The sequence below is a fragment of the Terrapene carolina genome, unplaced genomic scaffold (assembly GCF_002925995.2).
Source record: "Terrapene carolina triunguis isolate 2854851 unplaced genomic scaffold, T_m_triunguis-2.0 Scaffold21, whole genome shotgun sequence".
In the NCBI taxonomy this organism is placed as follows: Eukaryota; Metazoa; Chordata; order Testudines; family Emydidae; genus Terrapene; species Terrapene triunguis.
Window position 1 is genome coordinate 39901015 of NW_020664372.1, and position 17957 is coordinate 39918971.

At 42.3% G+C, this 17957-nt stretch overlaps 1 protein-coding gene across 1 annotated transcript in view; it reads right to left on the reverse strand.

Annotated features, from left to right (window-relative positions):
* Positions 1-276: 276 nt before the first annotated feature.
* Positions 277-17957, reverse strand: part of TMEM182 (transmembrane protein 182) — a 35010-nt gene continuing 17329 nt past the window's right edge. Inside the window, exon 5 of the mRNA XM_024204362.2 lies at positions 277-4232. Within this exon, the coding sequence (XP_024060130.1) occupies positions 3997-4232 (236 nt within the window). The 3' untranslated portion in view covers positions 277-3996. The remainder of the gene's footprint in view (positions 4233-17957) is intronic.

Sequence of the window (17957 nt, forward strand, 5' to 3'; positions counted from 1 at the left end):
ATCCCTGACAGATGTTTGTCCAACCTGTTCTTAAAAACCTCCAGTGATGGGGATTCCACAACCTCCCTTGGAAGCCTATTCTAGAACTTATCTATCTGTATAGTTAGAAAGTTTTTCCTAATATCTAACCTAAATCTCCCTTGCTGCAGATTAAGCCCATTACTTCTTGCCCTACCTTCAGTGGACATGGAGAACAACTGATCATGATCCTCTTTATAACAGCACTTAACATATTTGAAGACTGTTATCTGGTCCCTGCTCAGTCTTCTTTTCTCAAGCATGCACAGTTTTTTTTAACTTTGCCTCACTTCCTTGCATGACTGAGTAAGGGCTGTGACAACTTATCACCTAACACCTGTGTGAGGTTTAATACTTGGGATCACCTATTAAAAGAGAATAAGCAGCTGTTCAAGGATGTGGAAAGCAGCACGTTCTGTTATTAACAGTTTACTAACACATCGCGGGGCTTTTTTGGAGTTTGTGACTAATAGCTAAACACCCTGCAGAGTAATAAAACCAGATTCTTTCTTTGTTTCCACAAAGAATATAATTCCTTTGCCTCACTAATTTAAATATTAATAAATTACCAGGATCCTAATGAAGATCATGCTCAGCAGGAACTCAAGCAACCCACCTAGAAACTAGAATAAACTAGGAAGAATCTTTCATTGTAATCCCAGCTACAGCGGCATTTGCCATTTTGTGTCAGTCCCTTCCTCTGGAACCAATAACAGCTGCATCAAATGGCTGCCAGAGGGCACTGCTCCATAGTGTTGCCTCTACATTGTTCTCCACAAAGTGAATGCCCCTTGCAGCCTCCTTTTCGCTGGGGACCAAGATTCCTAGTAACACCGCCAGCCTCCAACATAGTACTGTGATAGGAGCTGGGAACAAAATATTTGTTATTATTTATTCATCCCCTTTCACAATCTTTTTCCAAATAAATTAGTCGATAAACATTTTTTTCTTACTATTTCCCACAGACTGGTCAGCTGCAAGGTCAATTAAAATAGAGATACAGTTGGGAAAAATTCATTTGATGAATTTCACCAGATATTTAGATTAAAGCATTTAACCATTTTTAAAAATCTTTTACTGTGCTCTAATCACGAAAATAGTGGTGTCACCACCAGTCTTTCTAGATCAACCTTAAATCTGAAGAATACCCCAGAGCAAGACTCTCTAGCTAGCCTGCCCTTCCTGGAGTACTTAAAAGGCCGTTTCTCTGTAATTAAATGTATTGAAAACCAAAGTACCAAAGGCGTTTAGGCACAGCTTGACGCATCAGGAAACAGCGCCTCTGAGCACCATTCCCACCCTTCTTCCCCCACTTTACTGCTGGTCTACAACAGCAGCATATCATAACATTCTGCCCAATGGCTCAGCTGCACCGGCTGCCGTATTGTGAGTGTGTGTAAACAAAGCCCCTCTCAACCCAACTAGTCCAAGTAGCCCGCATGACAGGTGTAAGGCAGGGACTAGCCGTTGCCTGGGCTTGTAGTGACAATCTGCCCCCCATGTTTTTTTATGGAAATTGGAGAGACTACCCAACCGACAGTAGAACCAAACAACCACATTAGATCCTCAGGTGGTGTAAATCAGCAGAGCTTCACTGATCTCAATAGAGCTATGCTGTTTTACACCAGATGAGGATCTGGCCCATGATGTCTAAACAAAATATCCCATAATCTGACTACTGTACTTTGAATAAATGAGAAAAATGGGTTTCCACAAAAAAAGGCACCATTCTGCTCTGTGCCACCTGAGTTCTGCCATAAGAGCAGAAAAGATGATGGAAATTAAAGTAATTGCTACATCACAATGGTAGAATAATTCCAAAGTGTGAATTTGAGTGAAAATGTCCCGAGTCTCAGCCATTTAGTACAGGCTAGAAAGTGAGGGTAACCAGCTAAATGGAATATTCAAGCCTTTACTAAAAATTAGCATGCTGTTGAGACGTGAGTGACATAATCCATTCGAAGAAAGGCAAGATTCCATAGTTCAGTAAAAAGGCATCACTGAATTTCCAAGTGAAAGGTATGGGAACGACATATTGTACATCTCTCTTTTATCCTCCTATTTAGTTTATGCCACAGTCTGGCCCAAAGTGCACCATTAAGGAAAGCTGAATTGCACGTAGGTAGCTAGCCAATTTAGCTGCATAATAGAAAGAGTTCTGAAAATGCACATAGGCTGAATTAAGGGCTCCACAGGAGCCTTTGGCTCATTCCTTGAAGAATCTATTAGTTGCTGTTGCACACATTGTAAGGCTTGCAGGAAGGAGCCCAGCTCTGAGGCTTCTCAGCACTCCACAGCTTCTAAGGGTTGCAGGGAAGTGTGTCACCCCCTGCTGACCTCCTAAGGGGTTGTGGAGAAGGATTCCCTCCTGAGGAGCGTTGGACAGGGCTTGCCAATGTTTTCTAGTCAAATAGTTCTTGATCATCAAATTGACTCACACAATTGCCATTGAATATCTAAGGTTATAGAGAGAAAAACAGGACATTCTGCATTATTTGAGAAACAGCATATGATCATGTAATTCAGGACAGGATCATAATACATCTGCAAGGGGTGGGGAGTTAATTTGGATTGCTGCTGGACTGGAAGCAACAGACAATCTATCCCACCACATCTTCTAAGAGGTCACTGCTTTCCTGCCAGTTAGAGATGCCATTAGTACTCATAACAGCTGTGGAATGAAGCACTGGGTACTAGAAGAAACCAACATATAATCTTTATGTTTCTCCATCAATCCAAGACTACTTTGCACTGAGTTACAAAGTGCAAACTCTACCCATGCTCTCAGATGGGTTGAATTTCAACCAGAACTAGTACCAAACAAAAGAACTTTCCCTAATATTAGAACTCTACCCCCTCCACTCTAGGAATACAAGCACCTACACTCATGCACGCAGGCACAAACACACACAGCCAGTTATCCCCAGTTACATAATGTAGGTCCAAATCCTGCTTCCCTCCTCACTGGAGTAGTCTCATTGCTTTCATTGGGACTATTTGCAGGCAAGCAGGATTTGGTCTATCATGTTGTAGATTTCATATACAAATATTTAGAAAATTGAGGGCTGCAGAAGAATTACATGTTCGTGCACTTTATATTCATAATAAACTTTTTTAATTAAAAATCTCATTATACAGCAATTTTTCACTATTTAAAGTATGTAAATCACAGATAATGTTTGAAAAAGCCAATCATCAAACATACCTACAAAATGTCCAGGTAAAAACTTGATATAAAAAATCTACACCATATGTTTTATTATATAATTTTGGCATACCTTTAGTTAGTAGTTTAACTATATTATTTTGGCTTACAGAACCATGCAACAAATGAACACGGATTTCAGAATATAGAAGAATACAGCTTTCAAATGTTTACATAACAGTAAAACATATCATGTTGACAGTTAAGCTATTACATGTAGATACTAGCCCCAAATCATTATTCACTGGAATCATCTTCTCTACTGCCCAGTTCATGTGGATACTGCATGAACAACTGTACTCTATTTTTAAGTGCAGAAGTGTTTGTTCATATTAAAGCAAAGGAAAGTTTTGGAAAGGGGGAGAGGAGGTGGATTAAATTACCCTGTTGAACACTTGTTTTCCTCTGTCTTTACCATTCTCCACAAGGACTTTTTTGACAGTGGCACAAAGTAAATGGCTAAGACAAACGGAGAAAATCCAGATTTGACCCATTTTTATGTTGTTGGTGGTTTTTTGCCCTCCTGTGTTTGCAGGGAGATCTAATGCTGCAACTAATGTTATGTGGAGAACCATTCCATGTAGTACCTAAAGAACTTAAAGAAATTGGATAGGAATGAAAGTTATTTTTTTTCCTATAGTGAGTTTTATGTCCCATAGGAACGTCTCAATTAAACAAGTAACTTAAGCAATTCTATATAGTAGTAGTGGCAATAATGTACATAATTTGTGTTCCAGTTTAAAAGTTTTATCACAATCCCAGTACACCAATTATTAGATGTGTGATAAGTCAGAGTGCAGTTGAATAGTACGCCCTACTAATAGGAAGAGCATTCCTGCAAACAAAGCAAAAAATATTCCTATAGGAGCCAGTATGAAAGACCAGCCATAGTGCACATAAGCAACAAAGTCTGGACAATCAATTTTTTTCATATTCATGTAGTTTTCCAGATCAGCCATTGCCTGGACCCAGATGACATACATCACGACCACCAGTGAAAACAAGATGCCTGAAAAAGAAACATCAGAGTTTTACTGTTAAGGGATATGAAATAAATAATTATTATATTTACCGATTATGGTATCACCTCGGAACCAGTCTATGATCGAGTCCTGTTTGCTAAGCACTGTTAGCTATCTTCACATATTTGTTGCCTACTGCTGCTCTGAGCAGTATTAACTTCCCCTTTTTTGTTTCTGGACTGCACCAGAGGGGCATAGGGAAGCATCAGCCCAAAGGGAACCAATTGCAAGAGCACTGCTGGTTCTGGTATGCAGTTCAAAGCCCCAATGAAGCAAAACAGCAACATGTTTATGTCTTGGATTTGGCTGGGTATCCACTGTATTGTACTTGAACCTGTGAGGGCTCTAGAGATATCTCTCTGCTCCCCAAGTTCAGGGAGTGTCTAGATCTTGTGCAGGATGTCAAGAGGGTGGGGAAGGAAAGGTGGGAGGGAGATTCCTGCAATCCCTTCACCTCTTTTATATGTCCACGCCAAGGCACTTCACAATGGTGCCTAATGTCAATGGCATCATTTAGAATGTATTCAGTTCAGAGATTCCACTCAATCATTTTACGGGCAAATCCTGCTGCATCACACTGAAAAAGTCCCCAAAATTTCCCTCTAGACTAGGACTGCAATATGAAAAAAATTAAAATGTTAATAATAAAAATGAAGTAGTATGTTAATATTTACATCAGATTTACAATAGCTTCCTGAAAGGAATCCACCATAATACAAATGGCCTTTTCCCTGTCACCATTCTGGAGACCCCTGGGATTGCTTACAAATGGAAAAATAGGAACACGCGTCCCGTAATCGTTATTAATCGCTTTGCTACTACTTTATGTACCAGAACCAGGTAAATGGAGCCAATGCACCACCAGTGCCTGGCTGAGGTATTGGTTACATGCCCACTACTACATTTTATTCCAATGGAATATTAGTATTTCAAAAATACGACCTTGCAGCATGGATGCCAGACCGGAGTGGGGGATCATTTATTGAGGTAAGGACCTGATCCGGAATTTTTTGCACACTCCAAGACTCCCATTTATGACAACAGAGTTCTGGGTATACTGAGATTACAGGATCAAGCCCTCAGTTTGCTGCCTTCCAGTCATTCAAATGTTAAAATGTTAGAGGGATGTCTTACTGTAGCGGGGTGGTCATCCATTCCTGCCCTGTAGGGCTTGAAATCAGCCCTGGGAGAGGGCTGAGACTGCAAGAGGGCTGCTGCTAGGAAAGCACCAAGCCTCGGCTGATTGGGGAAACAGCCACAGCTGCGGCCATGTCCCAATCAGGCCGAAGCTGGCCCTTATAAAAGAGCAGTGGGCCAGGAGCAAACAGACACTCTCTCTCTAGCCTTTGAGAGGGAGGGACCTGGCTGCGGGGGAGTGTACCTGAGTAGGAGCAGGGCTGGGGAAAGGCCAGAGGAGCTGGGGAGCTCTGGCCTGGAAACCCCCAGGCTGCAGGCCTAGTATGACGCTGAATAGGTACTGGGATTGCAGGGGGCAGCCCAAGGGTAGGCAGAGGCAGCAGGTCCAAACCCCTCTTGCGTGTGATGAGTGACGTATACACCGCAGTCTGCCCCAGTGAATCGGGGCTAGATGGGGACTGGGCAGTAGCCATATACTGAGGTGAGGTGGGGATAGGGGGTGGGGGTTCCCCTGGAAGGGGGAGACCCAGAGACTGTGGGGTTACTGGGTCCCGGGAGGGACACGGGGGGGCAGTGGACACTAGCCTGCAGAGGGCGCTCCGGAGGCTGGAAACACTAATTCCCAGAGATGACCAGCAGGAGGCGCCGCAGGGGTGAGTCATGCACCGTCACACCTACTTATTAAATCTCCATTCCATGATGCTTCTATGAAGAGTCCACTGTTCAGTAATATTAAAAAATACTCATTTATTGGTAACTTTGTAAAAAAATGTGACAGTCAATAGATTGCACAGGAAAGAGCAGGGGAGTGGGAGTCAAAGGCTTCTTCTGTGTTTATTCCGAACTCTGTTGAAGTAACATAAGCTAAAATATATTGAGATGTTGTGTGTCCAATTTGAGCAACCTTGGTACTAATTTTCATAGCTACCTTTGATTTCAATTGGCATGGCATATCCCGACACTTCTGAAAAATCAGACCAAGGATGGGCACCCAAAATCTTTTGTAAAATTTTAACCTGAACTTCTCTGTGCATCATCTGTAAAATGGGGATAATATTTACCTACTTCAGAGGTTTATTGAGAGACTTACCGTTGGTGTGACCCTTTGAAAAGACACATGCTATGTGTTATTAAATAAATAAAGGGGTTTCCAGACAGACACTCATTTCTGGAATGTGGTAGCACATTTGTGAAAACTGGAGATCAATTATTTTCTACCAGGAGCTTGGTTTTCCGGGTCTCCAAGTGTGAAGTCAATTGCTATCAAGTAGTTAAATATAAAAGGCCTAAAACCAGCTGAATTGTATTCATTAATCATTAGTCAACCCAAATTCAGAGAGTTGAGTGCACAGATATGGTACTTTATTGTCAAAACAAAATACATTTACACTGCCTCATGAACATCTGACAGGAGACAGCTCACAACCGTTTAAAGTTTATGAAAACTAGATTTTGAAGACTACCAAAAAAGAGCTAAAGTGGTTAACCTGAGGCATAATCAAACCATGACTTAAATTCCCAAAGGATCTTCAATTTTAATGAGATTGAAGGCAAGCAGAACTGCTATATAAAGAGTGAGGCAGGCCTCTATACACACTGCCCATCTATGAAATACACATTCGGGATTACTTATTTTCCAAGTGCTTGATCTCATGACAGAGTCAAAAACCCAACTCTACAAGGTATAAATTAAATTTTGAAAATCTTTTAAGCAAAATGTTGCATAAACTCAATCTTGATTAAATGTAGTACTGATGTTGTATTAGACATACAACTGGTACTAGTGAAACAATCTGAGATAGAGGGATCACCTCCGGGCAAAACATGCACAAGAAGAAATCAAATTGCAGATTCTCTGAATAAACGTGAAATTGAGGAAGAGACTCTTGTAACAATTTCACGTTTATTCAATGTAACAGGACACCTAACAATAACAGATACTGTAGCAGACTAGTGCAAAATTGGAACCAAACAGAACTATAGAGGACACATTCTAGTATTTTTCTGTGTAATGGGAGAAAAGTCTCAGGGCCAAATACATTAATGGAGTATAGCAGAGATGGCGTTAGCCCAAGATAGTACCCAAATATTGAAAGATGCCTTGATAATAATGTGACAAAATCCATACAGAGGATGAGATTATCTCTCTGCAGATGGTCGACTGTGACTGTTCTTGGGATACCCGGGACCAGAGTCACTTTGTTACCTCCTGCCTCTAGTGAAAGGTGGCCTTGCCCATAGTGGCTGGATGTTAGCTCCCTAACACCACCAGCCTGTCTGCCATTCAAGCACTAGTCTCTGAGCTATGCCAGCTCTGTCTTTGCCTTGCGGGTTAACAATAGGTGTGCCCCACATCCCTTTGAAGCGTTCCCCTCTGATATCCAGCCCCTGACACTGGCTTCTCACAGAAATCCCAGATCCTCTGCCCCCAAAGAAGCACTTCACCCTAGTCTACTAGTTTTACCTTAAATCACTGCGCCTGTATAACACACAGCACTTGTAATAAAACAAGAGAAGGTTTATTTAAGAAGGAATAGTGATTCCACTAGAAACAAATGAGTGGTAGAAACAAGTGGTTATGAGACAAAACAAAATCATAAAATGCCTACACTTATTAACAGTCACCTTTCTTATGTAGTAAAGTAGGTGTTCCCCGCAATGTTCAGTCTATCAGAGAGCTGACTGGTTTTATAGGAACCAGGATGCAGACTTTCATTTAAACACCCCTGCTCCATAATGTCTCCTCTGTTAATGGATACAGAGTGCCCCTCCCCACCGTGTGTTATACTGAAACAGTCTTTATTCACAGACAGGGCGATCCCCTGTCTATTGTAATGTGTCTTTTTTACCTCCAAGCTTTTTTACCTCCAAGGTTTTGATTGTTTGCAGTTATCTCTGATGGTTTTCCGTTGATAGTCCTGGGGTGGAGCAAGGCTAGACAACTGATCTTTGCATTATGTCACCAGCTAACCAGGCAGGGGTGACAACTCCTTCCTGCACCGCGACATTATCCCTTGGTGACTGACTTTTACTCGAAGTCCACAAAGCATACTTTCACTATAGTTACATTATTCCTTAAGTACTACCCATACACACATCTCACAATGACTATGAGTTTTGATAAGTTATGAGCTTTCTGTGGATACCTTATGTTATCCCTTCTGGATAAATAACCTGGAAGAGATGTGTTTGGTGTAGTGAGTTTGTTAAGTCCGAAACAAGATTTGTTTGCAAAGAACAGGGGACCTTTACCAAGGGGCCTACACGTCATATCAACACCATACCTACGGATCATTTTAAGTCCCTCAAAAGAGGGTGCAAGTGGGACTTCAGTTGCACGTGGGCCTTGTGCTGGCCCTCTCCACAGGGATGTATTTCACCCAGAGTAAGTAAAAAGGTAAAGTGGTGACATAGGTGCTTTTATTGTAACAACAGCTAAAAATAACTAGTCCTTATAGACCTCTAGCACTTTCAGTCTCCAGTGCACTGTGCAGCTATGTACTAGATAACATGGTTAGAGCTTCTGGCATTAAAAATGGCTGATTCCTGAAACGTGATATCTTACTATCAGCACCCTTCATACTCACAGCAATAGTGAGCAACCCTTATGAATTGTTAAGTAAGGGCCCAACCTTGAATAGCTGCAGAGATGGGAGCAAAAACTGCAAAGGGAGAGTGAAGCAACATAGACTAAGCCAGATATCATCATGTGATTTCACAGCAGGGCATTGAGACTTATGTGTGCCAAATTGTAATGCAGGGAAACTTGCTTAAGAAAATGTAACCTAAGCAGAGAGAAAAATACTTCTGGAAAAGTGAGATGGAAATGAAAGGGACCATATATAAATTTGTTAACTGAGGCACTAAGACCATTTTTATTGTGTCTAAGTGCCCCCACCAGGTAATAAGGACTACTTAGTTTTCTATCTTTTAGTGCAGTGTTTCTCAAACTGGGGTCGCCGCTTGTGTAGGAAAAGCCCCTGGCAGGCCGGGCCGGTTTGTTTACCTGCCCCGTCTGCAGGTCCGGCCGATCGTGGCTCCCACTGGCCGCGGTTCGCCGCTCCAGGCCAATGGGGGCTGCGGGAAGCGGCGCAGGCCGAGGGATGTGCTGGCCGCCGCTTCCAGCAACTCCCATTGGCCTGGAGCAGCGAACCGCGGCCAGTGGGAGCCACAATCGGCCGGATCTGCGGACGGGGCAGGTAAACAAACCAGCCCAGCCCGCCAGGGGCTTTCCCTACATAAGCAGCGTCCCAAGTTTGGGAAACACTGTGTTTATTGCTGAATTAAAGTCAGGCAAAAATTGGACAACTCAGAACTTAAATCCTTGTACATTCTATCACAGAAGAGAACATATAAAATGGGTTGGGAAGCAGAATTTAGTAAGAGGCAAAACCCCATTTTTTGCCCATTTCATCCTGATTTCGAGATATTAGAGAAAAACTCCCTATTAATAGCAATGTCAGGATCTGAGGAGCAAATCATCAGCATACGGTGTTTGCTTTATTTCTAAATCATCTGCTTGGAAACTTCTGATGTTAGGGTTGGAGGCTTCCTTTTAGTAAACCATCCCTATTCAGTAAACCACACGTGTGTGCTAAACTTTAAGCACATGTTTAAATTTCATTGTCTTTAAGGGGACTTTCCTCCTATACTTAACATATAGTGATATTGATTCAAAGAGAAGCTGTTTGCTTACTGAATGGGGACTAGAGCCCTAAACATTTATCTGGCAGTAAGGTACTGACTCTTAAATAAGAATTTCCCAGTTTCATTTGAGACAATTTAATGTGTGGTTGCAACACACCTTTTTAGCAAAACAGGAAGGTGTGAAAGAGTCAAGAGCTAAATAGTCCGAAAATAGCACCAAACACAAAGTAAAAACAATAATCCTGTGGACTGACATAGTTAGCCATTACCTTATGTACAACATATAAGAGCATTTTTCTGAAACATGCAATATCAGAATTATTAACAGAATCACATAAATAGCACTCAGCACTTATATAGTGCTTAGAGATCTCCAGATAAAAAGCACTATATAAGCATGAATTAATATCATTATCTCCATTTTACAGAAAGAGAAATGAGGCAGAGAGATTAATCTGATTTTCAGAGGTTCTGAGCACACATCCATTACTCTTGACAACTCAGCTCCTCTGAAGACCAGGTTGTAAGTGATTCACTCAAAGTCTCATAGGAAATCAGTGGCAGAACCAATAATAAAACTCAGGTACGTCTTCTGACTTCCAGTCCTGCAACCTGTGCAAAAGACCATGGTGCCTTCTGCCATATTCAAGCTGCCAACTTGTTGTATCAGTTATAACTGGTTGGTGAAGCACAAATCACAGTGCAATGGAGTGTATTCACCACATCGGCCCTGAAAGAGCTGAATTAGGGCAGGTGGGCCCAATCAGCCAATTAGGCTGCAAAGGGGGAGATTTAGGTTGTGTGCGGGACGCTAGTTAGAAGGAAGCTCATCTGTGAGGGAATAGACGGAGATTCTATATAGCCAGAAGGCTGGCAACAATGTGGGGAGCAGTGGGGAGGAAGCCTGCGGTCCTCCCCCTTGCATTCCCCCGCCCCCGCCGCTCCCTGAGGTAAGGGGAAAGGAAGGGAAGAAGCAGCATGGTAGGAAGGAGTCCATGGGTAAGAGCAGTAAAGCTGATGTAGATGCAGACCTTAATTGTTCACTACAGGACCCTGGACTGGAACCCATAGTAGAGGGTGGGCCTGGGTTCCCCTACCAACCACTGCAGAGTGGAAAAGCTACGGGCAGTGGATATGAAGACTGCTGAAGAGACACAGTCAGGGTAGTGGGTGTGAGGACTGCCTGACACTGCCTGTGGAGAGAGACCTTGAATGAACATCCTGGAGGGAAAACTGCTGAGTGACCTGGCTGGAGGGCCAACACACAGAAAGGAAGCAGCACTCCTGGGATGAGAGGGGCTGCAGACAGAGAGAGAGACAGAGAGAGAGAGAGAGGGAGAGATGGAGTGCAATCACAGGAAGGGGTGTCTGCTTGGTGGAGCTAATCTCCAGAACAGCCAGGAGGATGTGCCTTCCAGCAGTAAGCAGAGCTCCCTATCACACACACACAGGTGTGTGTCAATACTACAAGCAAGGATTTTAACTAAATGGGAATCATAGAGATCGGAGACTATTCGAAATCTTACCAAGCAACTGTGATTTTTTTGTTTGTTTTATTCTGTGTTTATCTGTTTAAGGGTTTTAAAACTGGCACCTATTACCATAGTATGTAAGTACTTCATTTTATATATAGGGGATATAATCATTTTTGAAGGAAGTTTCTCTACAAGGTAATAAGAAAAACATAACTAGTTTTGGTGTTTGAAGCTTTGAGAAAACAAGCTAAATCAGCATAATGCTGTATATTCCCTGATATGTACAAGCTTGGGGCCTCATTTTCAAGCTAATTCACTAGTGTAAATCACAAGAAATAACAAAGTCAGTGTAAACCTTATATGAGTGAGATCAAAATTATGTGCTTCATTTGTAATGAGTATTTATTTAGATAAAGTTTACATCACTTGTGGAAGGTTGCAGGAAATAATTTCCTGTTAAATAATTTGCTGTGGCTGCTCCATCTTATTTTTATAGACACAAATTTTCACCACTACCTCATCTCTCTCCTTCTAAATATTAGTCATGCCAATAAAAATCTAGCAAGCATCCATTCGAAGTGTAATTAGAATCTCAGTTCATTACAAAGCAGAATGTAGCAAAATGAATATCTTTATTGGGGAAATCTTATGCTGACAATCTGTCATGAACTCTCTTGGCCAAGCTTCCAGCCAACATGACAGATTAAAAAAAAAAAAAAAAAAAACCCTCACAATTTTATGAAACAGATATTTTTAGCAACATTTCAGACTGTGGTATATTTCTACATTTTTCAGCTTGTAGACCTCTTGCAAATGGTGTGGGTGTCCATTTGCCCTTGCAAAGCATAGACTAAAACAGCAGTTGGATGAATCAGGAACGATGGGCGAAATTACTTCTAGAACATGAAATATGTCTGAGAGAGATTAGGATAAATAAATACTTCCCCCCCCTTTTCTTTCCATTTTGCATTTATTTTTTTTAAGAACACACATGTTTGATACACAGCACTGTGCAGTGTGATAAGACATGGACTTCTCCGAGGTCACTCTTTTCTGTCATTGGCATTTGTTCTTTTGAATTTCTTTCAAACAAATACTTTTGCATATTGCAGAAGAAAAAGAATACAGAACCTTTAGAAATGTCTATGAATTCAAGAGGCAGTTTCTTGGCCTTTAATACTCATTCTTCCCTCATAGAAATGCCTTTCACTTGTCAATGTAAAGTGGCTGTTTATAGCACAAATCTTTCACTACATAGACATGCAGACAACAGGTGCTGGACAGAATGATGTGAGCCTTTTGCTTGTGCTTAGGAGATTAGAACTCCTCTAATTTGTAGGCAACTTTTTATAATCCCTTTTTTTTTTTCTTTTTCCCCCTCAGGTTTACTTCAGACTTCCCTCACACTCTAACCACTGTCATTATCACTCCTGGGACCTTTATATGAGATAGTGAGATCTTAGATATTCACACCAGATCTCACGTAGAATAATAATGGTGTTGGCATGTTACATCTGAGGGCAGATTTTGGCCCTAATTGAGCACCTAAAAAGAAGCCATCATTCTCTTCACATATTCTGTCTCTATCTGTAAAAAAAAAGTGAAATAATCCTCAATACATTCCTGATCTTAAGTGCCCACAAGGGCCTGATCCTGCAACGTGCTGTGCATTTCACGGGGGCTAGTGAGTCCCATAAAGAAAGCTCTAAATTCATCCCAGAAGGTGCATAATACCTTGCAGGGTTAGGCCCATTGTAATTATAGGCTTTACTGCTGTCAGTATGTTATGGAATGCACCCATTCCCCTTCTGTAATATATTCACACAGGAGGCAGCCATAATGCTACTTACTGCCTGCACTACGAAAGCCACTGTTGTTGCATGCACTGAAGGAGGAGCTCTGGCTGCAAGGTCAGCATTCTCAGTACACTTCCTCAAGCATCTAGCAGGCATTATTCCTTACACAGGCATACTGCCTCCCTCCACATTGCTCACACACACACACACACACACACACACACACACACACTTACTTACACTTACACTTGTTCTCCACTGGTTCTAGCAGCCATATTTTGGTTCAAAATGTACCAGTCCAGATAATGTCACAAGTCATTCTCTTTGGTATCACTCCTGGTAAATCAGAGTGGGATTTTGTCCAATTTCTCAGCTTTTCTTAATTATTATTGATATTTCAGTACTGCCTAGACAAGGGCCCTAGTGACCTAGGTACTGTACAAACAAATAATGAGAGGTAGTGCCTTCCCTGACACGTTTACAATTAAAATAGACAAAAGGGGGGAGAAGAAATTGAGAGATGTTAAGTGACTTGTCCGAGGTCACTCACCAGACCAGTGTCAGTCAAGAATACAAGCCAAGTGTATCCAGTGCCCTATCCACTAATTTATACTGCTTTCCTACTGCCTCATCACAAATGCAAATATTCTGCTGTCTCACAAGTCCAGACTAATGTCTTCTGAAATAAGAGCTTGTACAGAAAGAAAGAAAGAAAGAAAAAGGACTTCCAAGGATTTTTAGCCTGTAAAAGAATAAAGCTGTACAAGAGAGACAAGGTGGGTGAGGTGATATCTTTTATTGGATAGTAAAAGACATTACCTCCTCCACCTTGATTCTCTAATATCACAGGACTGACATAGCAACAACACCACTGCATAAAGATTTATAAAGCATTTAAAGCTAGGAAAGATACCCTATGATTTCCTATACATTTTTAACTTTTAAAAAAGAAATGATGAAGTGGGAGCTAGAGGAACAAATGCAAATGTTTGAGGGGTTTTAAATAATCAATAATAATAATAATATAAAATACTTAGTTCTTATGCAGGGCTTTCCTTAGGTAGATCTCAAAGTCCTTTAAAGAGAATGTAGGGATTATTATCACCATTTTACTCAGAGTTTGGGCCAGGCATATAGATAGATAAAGTGATTTGCCCAAGGTCATGCTGCAGGGCAATGGAAAAGCCAGAAATGGAGCCCAGAGCTCTTGGTTTCTACCTCACAGAACTTATTTTGTACAAAATAAAACTTGCAATAGAGTAAATATATTTTTAATTTATTTCTTAAACATCTCTATTCTATAGACTGGTGTGTGTTGTTGAGTGCTGAAGGCTGGAATGCCATTGCCTCTGTAACGCTGTTCTAGCTGCTCAGTGTTTCTGTTCTTGGAGCTCCAGTGTTATCCGTACTAGCAGATAATGCAGCCTGCTAATTTAGCAGACCTTTATGTTACTCATAAAGAAAGACCACAGGCATGGTTTGGTGATAAAGGCACTTGGCCAGGTTTATTGCCTTCAAGGCACAGTTCTAGTGCCCTGGCTCCATGGTTACAGGTAAACTAACACATGATTTACCAGTGGCAAGGAGTGGCTCAGTCAGCAGCGGAAGTTTCTGCTGTCCCCTAGGCCACACAAAGGGTGAAGGTGAGGTACCCCAACATTTATAGACTGAAACAAACAACTGAGACACATAATGTGCGTACCACCTTACGTGTTTCATGACATTTGTGTTTTACCTTCCCTTGTTTCCAATATATTGGACACAACATCCCTATTCATTGTTCTGTCAAACCATCTTATCTTGTACTAAATCGGGGTGTATCTGTACTAGCTTTGAAATATATTTACATATTTAATGCCTAATATGCTAGCAACAACTTTGCCAAGTTCATATACTGGACAGTGAACCTTTAAGAATTTGCTTTAATACATGACCTGACTTTCGTTTACAGCCTTTGGCTTAGGCCTTAGATCTTGCACCAGGCCCAGTGCTTCAGACTCCTTCCCTCTACTACAAGATGATACTTCATACTCTCCAAGACTGACAAAGCAATGCTTCAATAAGATGCCTGTATCAATTGTGCACTTGTACACTGGGACACAATTATATTGTGTAATATGTGAGTTAAGAGTAAAAGTTTCAATTTCAGCTCCGAGTGTTTGTGCTTTTGTAATATTTACATTACACCATTAAAGAGGAGCAGATGAAGTGTAGTGGGGGAAGGAGGTAATACCCTTGCAACTTAATAACCTGCCAATATAGTGTTATTATTGTTGAGAAAGTTTTACTTTGATGGAAAATGGCAACTAGTTCCAATAAGCTATGGGAGTCAATAAGTGAGGGAATAGCATAACATTGCTTATTCTTTTATGTAAAATGTAGGCACCAGTACAAAAGGAAGCAGGAATATAGGAGAGTATATTTAGGGCAAATTCAGAGATAAGTTTAGAGGGACTCTAAGTTGGTTAAAACTTATGCCTTTTTTTGGCACCCCTCGTGTATTTTCATAGCAGCTTAGAGTCCCTGGGGGGCCACCAAACCCCAATTCCATCTGCACACATCTCTCAGACTCAGGCTTGGACCTAGGATCCTAGGATCCTGTGGGGGTGAAGGGTCTGAGCCCATATCAAGCCAGGAGTCAGGGTTCAAGCCCTATTGCTGTGCAGTGTAGATGGAGTCCTGCTTGACTCAGGTGCTGAGAGTCCACCAAAACTATCTTACAATACCATAGGCCAACTTCCTTTGTCCTTTCTATCCCAACAATCTCCAATCAACTCAAGTAAAAACAGCATTAACCCTTCCATTGTCTTCTGACCACTGAGCTGCAAACACACCATCAGAGAGCCTTCTGTGTTTGCAATGGAGACTGAGCAGAACAAGCCTTTTACAAAGCGTGCTGTTTCGTGGTCATGGGAGCACAGCCAGATTTTGGTGACTCTCTGGTCTGAGGATAGCACAACTGTGGCCTTTAGTAAAAGTACCAGGAATGATCATGCATACCAGCAGATAGTGAAGGAGCTTGCAACTTTGCACATTGACTAGACTGGTAACCAGTGCAGGGAGTGGATTAAGCAGCTCAAGAGCGAGTACTGGAAGACCAGGGATCAGAACCACACCTCAGGCAACTCACCAAAAACCTGCTCATTTTATGTTTGACCGGGTGCTGGGTACTGCACCCAGCACAGAGCCAATTATGGTGCATGATGACCTGGTCAGCCAGGATGGTGCCCTGCTGGCCCCAGAATCCAGCCTGGGGACTAATGGGAGTCAGCAGCAGGCAGCAACTGAGGACCAGGAAGTCATTCTGTTGCTGAAACTGATCCCAGAGCAGGCTTTGGAACAGGACCAGCAGCAAATTCTGGGTCCATACTCGGAGGAGCTGTTTGATATTCCCACAGGGAACCTCCCGCTGATGAGTCTGCACCAGACACGGAAGGGACAGAAGCCACCCCTGATCCCAGTAAGTTCCTGGCTCCAATTTAATGTTAATTGCTACACTAATGGGAGATATTTCTACTCTAAGAACCAATGCAAAAGTTATGAGAAACATGCTGCTAGCCAGGGCATCTGCTAATGGCTAGTGCCTTGTTGTCCTCCTTTTCCCCCGCCGCCACCACATGGAGTTCGAAAGGGTGCCTGGGAAGCGCAAACAGTAAAGTACACCTTTAAAGAGTATTTTTTACTGGCAAGACACAGATTTTTGCAAGGGCCATTCCTGTTTCTTAAAAGTAATAACATCACATTGCCATGCATTTAAGCTTGCTGCTCTAATCCTTAACGGTCTATGGAGCTGCCTGGAAACAGTGAACTATGTGCATGTGTTTGGGGAAATGTTTTCCATTTCCAGAACTAGTCCATTTCAATTAGACATAGTTCATGCCAACCATAGGTGACAAAATCCTGTGTCCCAAATATGACTGGGGTTTGAATTTTTATCCAGAAATGTGTTGGCTGCGGGGTGGAGGAAGGATGTGGAGTTCTGTGTGTTTGCATGCAGCCATGACAGGGTAAGCCAGGTGGAAGCCAATGCAGCATCCTGTTGATTCCTTCATGAATTCTGACCCAATCCTGGAAGCTGATAGCTGCAAACTTTTCCTGAAGTAGGAACTCCAGATAGCTAGTCACACTGTGGACAAGGGTGTATTTTCCACGGCCACCTCACATTGACATTCTTTTATGCCCACTATCTGGGGTAAACCACATGCCTGATTGCCTCAGAAACCTCTGCCCCCACTTTACCCACAGTTGACTTCCCAACACCAAACTGGTTGGCAATGAACCTATAGCACTCTCAGCTGTCCAGCTTCCAGATGGCTGTAGCAACCCGCTTCTGGACCGGGAAGGGAGGCCTCATGCCTGTATCTTTACACTGGAGGCTTAGGGCAAGCTGCTCACAAAGCTCCAGAAATGTAGCTTTCTTCATGCAAAAGTTCTGGACCCATTGCTGGTCATCCCAGGTCTGCATGACGATGTGATCCCACCAGTCTGTGCTTGTGACCCTGTGCCAGAAGCGCTGGTCTAAGCAGCAGGCATCAGTGGCTATACCGAGGGTACTGAGCAGCATCAGCCAGTGCTAGTCTGCCATGCCATACTCTTTCTCCTCTGCCTTCTCCACTTCCTCCTCCATCCTAAGTTCTATCAGGTGCCTTTGGTAGGT